The 16201-nt window shown below is 40.9% G+C and overlaps 1 protein-coding gene across 7 annotated transcripts in view; it reads left to right on the top strand.

Annotated features, from left to right (window-relative positions):
* Nucleotides 1–16201, top strand: part of DCLK1 (doublecortin like kinase 1) — a 329266-nt gene that overhangs the window by 236222 nt on the left and 76843 nt on the right. For 5 of the 7 annotated variants that reach the window (XM_088022188.1, XM_028106105.2, XM_088022187.1 and 2 more), the window contains exon 4: nucleotides 2276–2392. In XM_088022188.1, the coding sequence (XP_087878314.1) occupies nucleotides 2276–2392 (117 nt within the window). The remainder of the gene's footprint in view (nucleotides 1–2275; nucleotides 2393–16201) is intronic. The other 2 variants (XM_028106113.1, XM_088022191.1) reach the window with 1 other exon arrangement.

Raw genomic sequence — 16201 nt, 5'->3', positions numbered from 1 at the left:
AGACTTTCTCCATGATCTATTTGCAGGCTTGCAACATTTATATTTTATATACACTTACATTCCTTCTTTACTAAACAATATGAACTACTTTGTTGGTTTGGGAAAAAGAGGAAAAGATGTTTATATAAAGCCATTCAGAAGGTATAAAGGAAAAAAAACATGTTTTGAGCTTAGAAAATTAGCAATTGCATGAGTAGGGAAGAAAATTTCAAAGTCAAGCATCAAAATTAGATCTGGAATTATTATGATTTCTTTGTTATTGAAATATAAAATGGTAAAAAATGATAAGGGGGGCGCCTGAGTGGCTCAGTTGTTAAGCGTCTGCCTTCGGCTCAGATCATGATCCCAGGGTCCTGGGATCGAGCCCCGCATCGGGCTCCGTGCTCCGCGGGAAGCCTGCTTCTCCCTCTCCCGCTACCTCTGCTTGTGTTCCCTCTTTCTCTGTGTCTCTCTCTGTCAAATAAATAAATAAAATCTTTTTAAAAAATGCATAAGGGGAAAGCTAATCAATTAGACTTCAGTTTTAAACTACTATACTTAAAAAGAATACCATATTTAAAGCTAACATATTTCAACAACTACTTACACAGATAAATATTTATAAAATGATAGACAAAGGGAAAGAACTTTGATACAGAGTGCATTCTTACAAACCAATAAGAAAAAGAGCATCCCAATTGCAAATGGCCAAAACACATGAGCAAATAATAGCAAAAGAATACAAATGGCTAACAAGCATATGGGGAAAAATATACAACTTTATTGGTAATCAAACCAATTCAGATTTAAGGCAACAAAGTCTGATATTTGTGTAGAAATTAAAATTTTTTGAGAAGATAGAACATAACCTCAGTGAGGGGTTAGGCTAATGACTACTCTCATACTCTGATGAAAGTACAATTTGAGTCAGCTTGTCTGGAGGGCAGTTGGTCAAAAGCTTTTCAAAAGTGCTTCTCTTTAGACTCACAATCCCACTTCCTTCAGCATAATTTGTTAAGCATCCCAAATACACCCCCTGGTTTCCAGTAACTAGAAACTAAATTTCAAGGGCCAGGGGCTATATCTATCCTAAAGAAATAATCAAATAACTGCACACTCATTGAGAATGGTGTTTTATGTGTAGTTATTTATGATAGTGAAATATTGAACCCAAGTTAAATATCCAGCAGTAGGAATTGGGCTAAGCAAATTATGGTACATCCATGTAGTAAAATGTTCCATTAAAGACAGGGTCAAAATGCTCACAATTTATCATGGTGTAAAAAGGCCTGGTAGCAGATCGACATATACAGACTAATCCCAAAGTTGTTTAAATAGAAAATGAGTAGAAAAAAATTCTAGAAAATTCTAGTTTGTGTACCACCCTCCAAAAAAAAAAAGGTATCACTTGATAGATTTTTCTTTTTTTTAATATTCTCTGTACTTTTCTACTCATGGTGAACATTGATTATCATTACAAGCATAAACATATTTTTTAATTATTCAGAGTGGTTTCTTCAGAACAAGATGGGTAGATTTACACAACATCATAATTGGTCAATGCAACTCACTTAGAAGGAAATAAAAAAACCTCTTTGCTATTTAAGATGTTCAGTGTTAAATTTCGTGAACACAAACACCAAGGATTTAAGTCTAATAAAAGCAAAGTTGTTTTACATCCTTGGGCCAAGAACCATCCTATAAACACAGTTGTGTGATGGCACACACTCACACGGTGTCCTTATAGCAGGGTGAAGTCATTTCTTCGCCGAGTTTCCTTCTTTTGAGTGAATGCTGTCATTTCTCACATACGGTAAAAACCATCACTACCATTGCAAGGATCCCAAGAGCAATAAATTGGGACCTGATGGGTGGAATCCTCCATCGCTGCATATCTTGGTTTATGAGATTGACCTTTTGTCTAACAATTTTCTTGGAAGAAAGAACAATCTTTCCTGAAAGAAACACATATACACAAATAACACAAGAGGTGGGTGGAGAGAAACCAACAAAAGCACCCTTTTACCAAGCTATTACCCCTAATCTCTCCAAAATATTATTGTAAACAAGGTAAACTAGAAGGCTTAGAGTATTATTTACTTCCATGTCTAAGACGCCCACTGTGCCCTTTTCTCATTGTTTCCTTGGTTCTTTTGTTCTAGATAAGCACAGGGCTGGCAGGAAGTGGATGTGACTGAGGGGGAGCCATATATGTCTGTCTCTGGGTTTACTATGCATTTTGAATGGTTTATGCCATGATCCTATAATGACGTGTGGTTGTTGTTCTTTCCCCCAGAATGTCGAGTGGTGAAGTCCACTTCTTACACCAAAATAGCTTCATCATCCCGCAGGAGCACCACCAAGAGCCCAGGACCTTCCAGGCGCAGCAAATCCCCTGCCTCAACCAGCTCAGGTAAAGCATCAACGGAGATGAAGAAACTGTCTTGTTTCTGACGCATGATGAGCAGAGGGTGTGTGAAGCCCAGAGCGTGAGATTTTTAAGATAAAGTAGATTCCGGTTTACAATTTTAGAACAAGTTGGAGTGGTGGAACAGATTTGCCAGAGTCTAGCAGGTTAGCTTTAAGGAAAAGCACCAAGCTTGGGAAAACTTACTTAGCAAAGACTCAGGAAACCCAGATTTGCCCACAAATAGTAGTATACCACTGAGTTGCTTCATTTCTACTACAAAAATCAGTTTTTCAGGCTAAGAGCCCCCAGCTCCAGAAGTCTCTGTTGAAGCGTTTATTCTACTTGGGACTGGCTTACGACGAGTTTCCAATTTGTCTTTGCTGAACTTCTGTAAAACATCCATTTTACTTTGGACTGCAGCGTGGCTCTGGAGCTCAAAGCAGTGAGAATGAGAGCCTGGGGCAGGGAAGCCGTGGGGACTCTGGGTCTGTGTCCTATCTCTCAGTGCCTCTAGTGCTGGTGCTAGAACAGGAGGTATACTCACAAAATGACCATCTCAGCCCTGCGTCTTCCTTCTTCGGTCTTAAAAAACACATGTGCCCGTTAGAAGGTGTGTGTTTGGATTGGTTTGTTTGTTTGCTTGTTTTTCTTTTTGCTTTCGGGCAGAAGGTCTATTTCACTATTGAATGGAATTATTTATTAAATAATATAAACTGTTAAATGGGAATTTATTAAATGATGCATACATCAAGGTGATTGTCTCTAATTTCATGAAGACAGAGAAGCTCTTATAAATAGAGGCAGAGACCACAGAGGCCTTCTTGTACTCGCCAGCGTGGGCCCAGAGGCATGTGCAAAAATCTCTAAGCTGGGCCTCCAAGGCCTGCCTCTGGCATCCCTCACCAGCTGTTAAACTACAGTGTGAGTTATAACCTCCATATTTAAAAATAGAGGTGCTATGATCCGTTTTTCCTAATAAAAAATAAAACCATAACCTCCAAAGAGAGTCTTGGAAAAAGGAACTCTTAGTAAGCTGCATAGCTAGAGCACCCAGCTCAACTTGGTTCTCTAAGAGTTACCTTCTCCCTGGGCTTTCACTGATCATAGCTATTCCCTAGATCTTCTCCTTTGACACTCCCCGTAAGGGTGGCAACAATGGGTGGCCCCTGCCCCTTTCTCACAGCATGCCCTACATCATAAGCAGTCAGGGAATGCGTCTCAGATCATGTTTGGTACTTGAGATGCAGCTTGTTTGCTCCTCCTAGTTTAAGGGTGGGCTGAGAACTCCTTCCTTAATACGACATACCACACCCAGATCGGGTGGAACCCTGAAATGACACTTTGCTAACGGGTAAGGTATTGAGACTCAAAGTTTAAAGTGCATGAATGTCACTTGGGAACGCGGTAAAGTTTGTCATTCTGACTGCCGCCCCCACCCCTCAGATTCTGATGAAGGCCATAAACCTACGTTTTAGCAAGTATTCTAGGTGATTTTAATCAGATGGTCTTTGCACCCTATGATCAGAAGCAGTGGGTTAAGGAAGAGGTTCCCAAAATGTGGTTCCCTGGACCAGCAGTAGCACCATCACCTGAACACGTGTTAGAAATGCGGTCTTGATGAGCCCCCTCCGCAGACCCACTGAATCAGAAACCCTGGAGCGAGGGCCCAGCCATCTGGGTTTTCACAAGCCCTCCAGATGATTCCGATGCTCATCCAAGTTTGAGAACTAATGAATTACAGATAACAAAAGGGAAAAAAATACACAGAGTCATTTGGCCCTGCATAATCTGGTGAGCGATATGGCTTGCTCGTCTTCATTTATTGACATAACAGCAATGACTTCCTCTGCTTGCTTCCAAGTGGCGATGTCCGTCTTTAACCCTTGCAACCCAAGAGCAGAGCTCTAGTTACCATGAAGTGTAGGCCCAGGTTATAATGACCCACCTTCAGAGAGCCAATTACCTGGGACAAGAGAGAATTCCTGTCTGAAGATCATCCCATCCCTGGAAACAGATATGGGGGAAAGTCTTTCCCTTCAAGAGAGATACCACCTACACAAAGACCACATTTTGTAGAGGTTCACAAATTAACCTTGTTGATTAAGCTTGTTCATTAACCAGCTAACAGGTTAAAACTGAGCTCTTGTGAGCATGTTCAGTCTGGACTAAAGAACACTGCTCATTTTCTCTGAGCAAACCTGGGCTATCGAATGAACCCCCATGGAGCAGTAAGGAAGAAAGAGGTCATGGGCCTAGCCAGCCTGTTGCCCCTAAAATCTTGGCTATTTAGTATAATCTTGGAAAGTTATAAAGGAGAAAGAAGCCCCACATTACCTGGAACATTGGCAATACTATTAAAAACAACAGTATTAAAAAACAAAATTAGTCCCCAATCCAAAACGAGTCTGACATTGACAAATTTTTTTTATCTTTTCTCTCTTCTTTCTTAGTATATACCAGGTGTAGTGGGGGAAACATCTAATAATGGGTGATTAGCCAAATTCTTATGTCTTTTACAGTATAGCTACTTCAACAGAATCTATATGCATTATTTAAGCACTATAGCTATTGACTTTTTGTTATTGTTTTTAACAGTTTTTAAAATGTTGGTTTCGTTTTATTTTTTTAATTGAAGTAGAGTTGACACACAATGTTGCATTCGGCTCAGGCATACAGCATAGTTGATTTGACAAGTCTATACCTTCTGCTGTGCTCACAAGTGTAGCTCCCATCTGTCACCAGACAACGCTATTATAAGGCCATTGACTACATTCCCTTTGCAATGCCTTTTATCTCCGTGACTTATTCATTCCATAACTGAAGCCTGTATCTCCCACGTCCCTTCAATCATATTGCCCATCCCCCAACTCCCTCCCTCTAGCAACCATCAGTCTGTTCTCTGTATTTATGGGCCTAGCTCTGCTTTTCCATTTGTTTATTCGTTTAACAGGTTTTATTTTTAAGACCTGTAGGCAGGCAGTGAAGTGCTCCTAGGTTTGGGCAGAAATTTTTTTTTTTCTTTTTTTCTTTTGTCCTCATAATTCAAGGAAGTGGAGATAAGTCAAATTGTTGTGCACATGTCGAAGAACGGAATCATGAGATCTGGAGTAGTTATGGTCTGCTGCTAAGTTTTCTACTACAGATGCAAAATAAGTGTCCTCACGCTTTCTGTCTGATTGTGGCAGCCAAGATTGAATGAGGGAATACAAGAGAAAAACGTAGAGAATTTTTGCGACTCAGAAATAACCTTGCAAATAGTGAAAAACCTGTTTTACTCCAAAAATGAATCTAAAATTTGACTTTACAAAAAAGAATCATGAATCTAATTTTAAAAAAGATAATTATGAATACGGGAAATTATTGCACTTTAGAATTAACTGGTAACAGAATCACTACTCAGCATCTCTAAGATTATATAAATCTCATAAATATAATATATCTAATATATCTAATTATAATCTTATAAATATAGATGAATTTTAATTTACCAAAAGTAATTTCAGAAACTCTAAAAAGCAGACAGGCAAATGTAATGAATGCATGTATATTCATCACTGCCAACATTTGTAACTATTCTTTTTAGAAGTTTAAAATCGGTAGGATGCATTAACCTCAAAATCAATAGATTTTTTTCAAACAAGCATTTCTCTTTTGTTTCTCTGAGCCCTTTCAACTCTAGTTAAAGTCTGGTTGATTTGACCAGCACTAACTAACCTGGAATTTATGATAGGTGTGCCATGCCGGGTAGTATCGTTTCCATTAAGAGAGTGGAATCCGAATCCATTCTAAAATTAAACTTCACTCAAGGTATTTTTAACTTCTAGGTCAAAATTAATTAAGTGGCACTGATCGTATTTTGTTTAATGTGAGACCTTTATGCATATACAGTTTTGCATTTTGATCTAGAAAGTACGCCATGCAACCATTTCTTGGTTGTATAACAGCTTATAATATGCAATGACCCTCTCTTGATTCTGACTTGCTACCAAATCTTATCACCTTCTTCTGGATGATTCTAATTTAGAGAGGGTTTACAGAGCAGCAATACCCAGTCACAGATTTGTGGAGTATGTCAGTGTTCCCAAGACCGCTCTCTTTCCCTGGACCCAGAGTTTAGGAAGTCCAGTGGTATTTCCATTTCTTTTCTGGGCAAACACAGCTGCTAGATGTCAGGGAAGTCCTGCCTCAGTCCCCTCCACTGTGCTGGCCTAAGACTCCCAGCTCCAAAAAACAAAACAAAACAAAACAAAACAAAATAAAACAAAAAGACTCCCAGCTCCACTCAAGTATGGCTCTTAAACCCAGTGGAAAGGAGACTGAATTATCTGTATATTAATTGCATCTCCATTTTCTTAAAATGGTCTGTTCACTGTTTTGCAGAAATCATAAAGACTAGACTGTGAATAATTTTACTTTCATACCTCTTAAGCACTGATGTAGCCCCAAACCCAATTACCATCATGAACCTGACTTTCTAACATTAAAGAATCTTTGTTTCTCCCCATAAAGTATCAACTCAAAGTTTGAAATGATTTTTATTTCAATTGTTCAATTTCTACTTCCAGTATTCATCATCCTATGTTATACAAAGATTATTGCATAGTATACAGTTAAGATTTGCTCAGTTTTCATGCCATGCTGCTGTTCATGGTAATACTGTTAACTTATATTTAAATGACATCAGAGTTTACATAGGATTTTTCTGTCTTTGATTTCTTTTGATTCTCCTAACCATCTTCCAACTACAATCAAGACATGATAATATTATCTGTTATATAATAATATAGCCTGTTTTTAGAAATGAGGAAGCAGCAAGGGCTGGGGATACTGCTTGGCCCAGAGTGACAGAGTTAATTATGGCAGCTCAGGGCTGACACCTGGGGCCAGTGCTCCAGACAAGGGCGGCTGGCCATCCTCGATATCTGTTTCTTCACCTCTGTTTATGAGAGATTTGATCTCCAGGAAATCACTAATACAGTACCTAGTTTAACATTGCAATTTACAACAACATAACACTTTGCAATAGAAGCCTAAGTATTAGTCCCAAGACCAACATTCCAGGAGGTGAAATGATTCACTCCAACTTCATGATGTATGGTCAGTGGTAGGCAGAAACTTTCTTGTGTTAAGTCAGTGGTAGAACAAGAATGAGAATCCTCTATAAATCTTCTCTTCGTCCCTTATGCATTCTTCTTCTTGGAACTGAAAGAAGCTAAAAGTGATTTATTAATATAAGGTGTTCATTTACACATTCAGAAATATCAAGTGCAAGTCTGCTAGGTTGTCAGGCATTTGCTAGGCACTAATAATGCAGAGATGAAAGAAACAGTCTCTATTCTCAAGAAGCACACAGGTCAAGCCCCCTAAATAATTTATAGATAACATAATTCACATACCTGTTGAATTATTATTAATCTCCTTAACAGAGAGAATCTGAAAAGGCAATTGGAACTAGAAAAAAAAAGAGAAACTAGGAGACTTAATAACACTCACAAAGAATAATGAGCCCCCAGACAATTGTGCGCCAAGACTTTGAATGCAATTATCACTAAGAAATGGGAAAAGTGTTTTTAGTTGCTTCTTAAAGAAACAAGAATATATAAGAGTATCATAAAGAGTGTTTAATACGGGTTGAATCTTTATTCATGTGTGTTTATCTTTGGAACACAGACGTCTCATAAAATGTGTAATTTAAAAGTGAAATTCTTTTAAACAAATTCCTTTATCTGTACAAGGAAGTTATAACAAAATATCTCCAATATAAAAGTATACTATGCACCAATTTTATTTCTATAAAAACGGATAATGTTCAGTTTTGCTTTATATTGTTTTCTTAATATTAAAAGTGTAAGAAAACCACATTTACCTACCTTGAATTTTCATTACTGCAGATCTCCTTAAAACTTAGAGATTTCAAAATTTTGACCTCTTCATGGATCACTTAGAAGAGCTTTGTGGTTTTTTGTTTGCTTTAGAGTTTTTATTCCCATTTAAATGGATGATCATCTTTTTATCATAAGATAACACCTATTTAGACTCTCTCTCTGTAGAAGCCAATGGCAAACATAATGGACCCTGAGTGGGTGCCATCAATTCAAGCATGAGCTGATGGACTTTCTTGCCCTATCTAAGTCTATAGTCTAAGGTAGGAACCCTCCTGGCAACAACCATTCATTCACCCAATATGCATTGAGATTCCACCATTGACCAGCAGTGCTGGGTGCTGGAGATGTAAGGGTAAACATTTGACGGAGGGAAAGCTGGGTGACTTAGTTAATGACTTTCTACCATGACTGAGGCACCATTCTGTCCTCCCCAGGGTTCACACTTGTGACTCTGGAAATCCTGCAGTTTTCTTATTTATGCTATTCAAATTTTCTTTTTTTACAGTTATATAAAAATATTTTATGCAACATATGCAGATAAGACAGAAATCAAAGCTGGGGAAGCAAAGAGAATTTTAATCAGCTTTCTAGTCCAATATGTCAACTTTTTTTTGATTTCTTTCAAACACCTTCAAAGACAGATTGCTAGCTATTATTTTTTTTTTAGCTCAGTCTTTTCCTATAATGTAGATTTCAGCCTTAAACATTCTATGGAGGACGTTTGCTGCTTTGGGGTTCTGAGGGAATTCTTGAAAACAAAATGCACCAAGAAAATCAAGGGGGCTGATGATTCATCTCTTGTGTTCTTAGAATTTTTTCCTGCATGTAAAGCTCAGACCTCCTTCCATTCTCTTTCCCTGCACCTATCAATTCCTGCTAGTGCTCACCCTCAGCAGGTGAGTGTCTCCAAAGGTACTTTTCAAAGCTTTGAACGATTATCTCGACCCACTCTCTCTAGGGGACAGGCAGCACCCTACATCAGCTGCCTTTATGAACTCCTCACTGGAAATGCCCCATATTAATTAAATGAATATTTCCTGAACATCCACCGTGTTCCAGGCGTGTATTCGGTCCCAAGGATACAAAGATGATTAAACCACAGTTTTGTCTTCAAGTTGCTTATATTCTTGCCTTCAAGTTGGGAGATAAGCTTATATATACCACTTAACTGTAATAGTGTAGAGCGTGCCATGACAGCCCGGAGGAGGAAAGGGTTAGATCTCATGCATGGGGTCAGGGAAAACTTCCAAGAGAAAAGGACTTAACAAATTGAAGGATCCTGCTAGGATGGCATCAGCACTTGAAGAAACAATGTGAGGTAAGGCACAAAGGCACGAAAGTGTACAGCATATTTAAGGAACAGTTGTTAGTCTGACAAAAACAAATGATAGATTAGAGGAAAGGGTTGGAGAAGATGGTGGTAGCCACATTGGTTGTGGTCATTGCGTGGGCTCATGAAAGCGTGTTTTTGTTGTACGTTTTAGGGGATGAATGAGAATTTTAGGTAAGACCGTGATTTGATTTTTATTTGAATTTTAGAAACAATGGTGCAGTGGTAGAGAGGGTGGCTACACAAGGGGCCAAGGGCCATGGAAGGCTCTATGAGGCCGCTGCAGTCATGCTGGAAAGAAATTGTCAGGATAGAAGTTAAACAGCAATGTTGGGCCTGGGGTAGACTTTGAAAAGGAAATGAACCAGGAATTTAACTGGATATGAGGCCAGAAGAGGAGAGAAGAATCAGAGATGAGGAACAGGTCTGAACATTGAGGAGGAGTGGTAGGTAAGTACATTTCAGACGTGTGGAGTGTGAGTTGCTTTGGAAACATCTGTAGGCAATTAGGAATCAGGAACTGTGTTTAAGTCAAATTTGAATCAATGGTAGATATTTGGGAGATCCTGGCATATAGTAGTGATTTAAATACTAGAAATGCAGGATGCCTCTCCCTCCACCCCAGTGAAAGGTTTGTAGAATAAGGATGGACATGGAAGCATGCGGACCATCTGCAATTATAAGAGCACATTAGAAGAGGCAGGAGAACCTTGACAGAGCAATTACAGAAGTCACAGGGCAGAAAGTTTCAAGATGAAGGGAGGGGCCATAAGTGTCTGATGTTAAGTCTAGTAGCATGAGAACTGAGAGGAGGTCATAGGACTTGGCAGTGAGGACACCACTGGTGACCTTTGAAAGATGCATTTTAGTGGGCAAGCCCAGATAGCAGTAGAGCATCCCCCGGGCACGTTGTCCCTTGGGGGGAGGGGTCACTGTAGAACTGCCCCAGGGCTGACTCCCAGGTTCAAGTCTAAGGGCAGGCCGTCCTGCAATACCCAGTAGGGTGGGGGGCAAAGCACCCACATGGGAACCAGAGTTGCTGAGAGCCTTCGGTCCCAGGACCCTCATCCACCATGATCAAAGGTGGTGCCCTTACACACCCAGTTCCGTCAAAATAACCAGAGCCTGGTTATTTTGTGGGATCCCAGCTGACACATAATTTTCATAATTTTAATTTATATTATTTTAAAGATTCATTTATTTATTTTAGAGAGAGAGAGAGCATGCGCAGGGGGAGAGGCAGAGGGAGAGAGAGAGAGAGAGAGAGAGGGAAGCAGACTCCCGCTGAGCTCAGAGCCTGATGCAGGGCTCCATCCCATGACCCTGAGATCATGACGTGAGCCAACAACACAAGCCAGACTCTCAACCTACTGAGCCACCCAGGCGCCCCACATTTTCATAATGTTTAATCAAAGGTCTCCAGGTGACCCCATTTTATTGTTGAATTAAATTTTTCCCCCTTCTCCCCTGAAATCATCTTTGACTCCTTTCCCCCCTCCCCTTCTACATTCAGTTTATCACTAGTCTTCCCCACTCCCACTTTGCAGTGCTGTTCTAAGGCTCTGATTTCCCATAAGCTACAGAAACTGCTTGCTAGGGGGCCTCCTCCCTGCTTTAGTCCTCAGCCCCTTACATCTGCTTTGCATGCTGATGTCAGACTTGTTGCCATGACTTGTTGCCATGCCAAAAAAAAGTCCTACCTCCTTATTCTCGTAGGAAGAACTATCTTGATTTGGCCACAGTCTTCCTTTCCAGCGCTAGCTCCCACTTGTCCCCTGGACTTATGCTTCATCCTGTGAACTAATTTACACTGCTACCAGATACCCCTTGGGCTGTTGCACTTGGCACCTTTCGGAGTCTGAGGAGCCTTCTTTTGCCCTTTCAGCTGTCAAAAAGACACACTCCCAGTTGGCCCAGATGACCTCTGTGAAACATCCCGATCACCTCACTGTTTAGGGTCTTCTCCACCCCTACAATCCTGTAACAATTGATTTGGCTCCTGGTCTATAGGTGACATATCATATCACCCTCCTAGATTGTAAGGTTTCTGAGAGCAAGAGTTCTTTACACATTCTATAGTGTTTCCAAGTTCACAGTTAAGTACTGGGTAAATTGACCAGATGATTGAATTGAGAAATACTAGGATCTATTCAAGTTGCCTAGGTTTCCTGGTGTTCAAGGGCCTTTTTGTAAATATTTATTAGAAAAATTAATTCATAGGGACACCTGGGTGGCTCAGCCGGTTAAGCAGCTGCCTTCGGCTCAGGTCATGATCCTCAGGTCCTGGGATCAAGTCCCGCATCAGGCTCCTTGCTCAGTGGGGAGCCTGCTTCTCCCTCTGCTTGTGCTCACTCTCTCTCTCTTTATTTCTGAATAAAAATAATAAAATAATTTATAGAGCCAGGTCACTTCCTGCATCCCCACAGTTTCTGTGGACTCCCCCGTTCCCATTATTCTCAGTAGATAGTCCCTTTGAATTGGACCCATTATCTTAGTTTAAGAAGGAAATGTAGGGGTGCCTGGGTGGGGCAGTTGGTTAAGTGACCAATTCTTGGTGTCAGCTCAGGTTGTGATCTTGGGTCATGAGATCGAGCCTCACATCAGGTTGTGCTCAATGCAGAATCTGCTTAAGACTCTCTCTCGCCCTCTCCCTCTGCCCCTCCCCCCCAAATAAATAAATAAATCTTAAAAAAAAAGGAAATGTAGATAAACAGAGAAATTCAGATATCTGCCTCACCTATGAGTTGAGCCTCTGTGAAGATAGAATTAGGAAAAAGTATCTTTCCCCAAGAGTCCTCCGACCCCCCACCCCATGAGATATTTTTCTGTTTTCTCTTGGCCTCATTTGACTCCATCTGCTTTTTGTTTCTTCTTCTTCTTCTTCTCAATAATGTGTCAAGCAATGGACAAGTTCTGGGAAAAGAGATTTTAGAGTATCTATAGCCTCCTCCATGATCAGGGAGTGAGAGAAAGTCTAAGGTGAGTGGTCGGATCTCCTAAACAACACACCTGAATCACTGCCCCCTAAATCCACAGCCAGACCCCATATGTGTGCAGACATGTTCTCCTCTCATCCCTGCAAGCACAGCAGCATAAATACACGAGCCACCTTACATGCAGAAAGGAGATAGGGAAAGGACAAGGTAGATGTTCATGTCTAAAAAGTTACCTTGGGGGCGCCTGGGGGGCTCAAGCCATTAAGCATCTGCCGTCTGCTCAGGTCATGACCCCAGGGTCCTGGGATCGAGTCCCACATTTGGCTCCTTGCTCGGTGGGGAGCCTGCTTCTCCCTCTCCCCCTGCTTGTGTGTGCTCTCTCTTTTTCTCTGAGAAATAAATAAAATCTTTAAAAAAATAAAAATGAAATTAAATTTAAAAAAATTAAAAGTTACCTTGTGATTAGATAATCTTACTTGGAGATTGCTCTGATTTCAGGACCAGTTTGAGACATCTACACATTTAGCTTCCACATGTGGTCTGAGACCTCTAAGAATGAAACTGTAAAGAGAAGAAACCCTTTAAGTTCCCAAAAGCATTCCAAATTAATATACACATGCGTATAGTCATTTAAAAGGAGCAATGAATTAGTAAAAATAAGCCACGTATTTCCGAATTCTAGAGTTTTTTTTTAGTAACTTTCATATTCACTTGTAAGTTTTGGGAGACAGGGCCCAATAGACAGAGTCCGACACATAGTAAGTGTGTGGTGCACACTGTGTGTGCTGACTGACTGATTATAGGGCCCTGTAGAGTAGGGTTATCTATCTGAAATGATAAAGGAAAGGGTGAGGCTGGATGCTTCGTGAGGAGTAACGTCCTTTGACCAATTCATGGTGTTGTATCCCTGATGGGCTCAGGTTGATGGCCCAGTTGGACAAAAGGCAGGGCACAAACTAGGGCTGGTAAAGTCAGCTCCATAGAGCTCTTTGGTGGCCAGTTATGTGATTGATCATCATGGGATCTGTGAATAACCCAGCCTAGAGTTTAGCCCTTCTCATTCAGGAAGACCCAGGGATAGAGGATTAAAGGAAAATGAACCCAGATAGTTCTGAATAAAGGGAACCCTGATGGTACAAGGCAGGGGACCTTCTGAGTACTTAGGAATTCAGATGGAGTGACTGTCAGATTGAAATAATGAATCCTTAGACCTGCTTGGCCACTTAAAAACAACCATACCGAGTTGAATTTTTCCCCTTCGAAATAGAGACTCCTTTAATACAGGAATACTTTACTCTGTAAAGTAATGCCATTGGTTACTGGAATTTTAATAAGTTCTACTAAATAGGTGACAAAGCCATCTCTGTTGGCATCCAGAGACTTTGGGTAGCACAGGAGAAAAAAAAACAACTGAACTCAAAACTTGTAGCAGCCTTACTGATGAAATAAAATTATGTATTCCAGCAGTGATTCAACAATAAGGTGTGTGGTATTGTCTGGATGTCAAGAACCATTTTAAGAGGTTGCTAATGCTTTTTAGGTGGCCAAGAGGAAGAGTCTGAATAGAAACTCTGACCCTAAGAATACAGGCCGTTTCCGACTTTGAAGCAAGTTGTGTTCCAAAACTGTTTGATTGTGAATGGCTTGTTTGGCACTTGAGCTTCATCTCTCTGGAGAGACAGCAACAGAAGGAGAAGCCCTGAGTCCAAGGCTTTAGATGAAGGAGGAGCCCCAGTAATAGAGAAGGAAACCCAGAAGCCCTTAGCCCCAAAGATGGGGGACAAAGGTTCTAGACACATCCTGACATGTCAGGACAGGCCACTCATGGGAAAAGTGTGCAGTTCTTTGAGCAGACATAAATGAGATCTTTCCAGCTGCTCATCTTGGGCAAGTTACTTCATCGAAAACAGGAAAAGTTCAATCCAACCTACACTGCACAATTGATGTCACCTAAGTTTTTTCAGTCTGACATGTCCAGATTCTCTGTGTCCTTCCAAATTTACTCCCTCTCTTCTTGCCTCAATCTTCTTCAACCAATCAGTTACCATGTCCTATAGTTTTGAATCTCTGAAATCTCTCCTGAATGTCTCCATTTACCTCTACCCCCACGGCACCACCATCAACCCAGCCACACCATCCCTCTGAGCATAGGACACTTAAACGTGCCATACTCCCTCCTGCCTAGACATTCTCCTTAGGGATATCCCCGAGCCCGTTATTATGCTCCCCTAATCCATTCTTGACAGGCAAGAGATCTGAGCGCTTTTAAAAATACAAATCTGATTGCCTGGCTCCTGCTTAAAATCATTCAAGAGTGTGTCATTGCCCTTTGGATGAAAATCAAACTCCTTAACATGAATTTTAAAGCCCTGCATTACGGGATCCCTACCAACTCCTCCACCTTCATTTGTAAGGTTATTTCCCTCCAGCTGCATTTACCTGCCTGGCCAATTTCTTTAGGTCTTTTCAATGCACCACATTGCTCCCTCCTCCAGGCCCAGCCACAAAACAGGTGCCCCCCTCCGCGCCCCCCCCCCGGGGGGCCTTTAGAACACTTTCCTTCATTGCGCCCTACCTACTTTTCACCTGCAAAATCCTAATACTTAGGTTGGGTTTCCTTACCCTCTCTATAGGGTGTAGGGTGACTTTGACCCCATAGTATGTTAGGATTTCAGAGGCAACACCAAAAACCTCCCTCCTCAAAATACTTTATTGTGATTACTAGCTTAGTTATCTGATTTCCCTGCAGGCTAGCAGGCTAACACCCTAGGGAATGTGGTGGTGAAGAGTGCAGATTCTGGGTTGTCTTGGTTAGGTTTGGGGCTCTGTCCCCGTCTTTGCTGGTCAAGTTGCTTGTCATTTTATGCCTCAGTTTCCTCTTCTGTAAAAGAACACTGCCTGCCTCATAGTAATTGTGTTAAATGAGCTAATGTATACATATATGCTTATAAGTGTACTTGTAAAAGGTTTAACTCAGTGCATTAACTGGTGCATAGAAAATAAGTCTTTGATAAACTGAGATGCACACAGAACGGGTACTTACCAAATGCAAACATGTTGTAGTTTTGTTTTGCTTTTGGAAAAGGCTAAGGCTGTCATCCTGGAGTCCACTTTCTCTTTTTTTCTTCGTTTTCCGATAGCTTTATAAATTTAGTGAATCAAAAGTAAAAAATGTTAATACTCTGCTTGCTTCCCATTTACTCTTTTTTTTCCCCAGTCTGGGTAGCCTGTATGTGTAAAGTGGAGAAGTAGACAAAGAAAATGTGATTTTCATAAAACCTGTCTTTCTTGGAGGGATCTCTTGCCTTGTTAGTTGTAGATTCTGCCTCTGCCCACGGTTCCTCAGTTCTTGCCTGTGTCAGAGCCTACCCCCAATAGAGGCCAAAGGCAGGAGGAAGTCCAGTATGAAAAGGCCTTGAGTATCCTGTTCTTTCAACAAAGACAGGACTATAGAATGCAAGCAAATTAAAGCCTTCTCAGCGCTTCCTACTTTAATCTGCGCCCCCCCCCCACTGTTGTTTGTTGTTGTTTCGAAGGCGTCGCTAAATACATTTCAAAGGCAAAACGACACATGAGTGCAGCATGGGTTATATGACATTTTTTAAAAGGTCTTTAGAGAAGATGACAAAACAAGGAGCTTCCCACTCTCTTGGGCACTCCT

This window comes from Eumetopias jubatus, unplaced genomic scaffold (assembly GCF_037043125.1).
Source record: "Eumetopias jubatus isolate StellerSeaLion01/CBP00866 unplaced genomic scaffold, mEumJub1_p1.0 scaffold_3, whole genome shotgun sequence".
NCBI classification, from domain to species: domain Eukaryota; kingdom Metazoa; phylum Chordata; class Mammalia; order Carnivora; family Otariidae; genus Eumetopias; species Eumetopias jubatus.
This window is presented reverse-complemented; position numbering and strand designations above follow the sequence as displayed.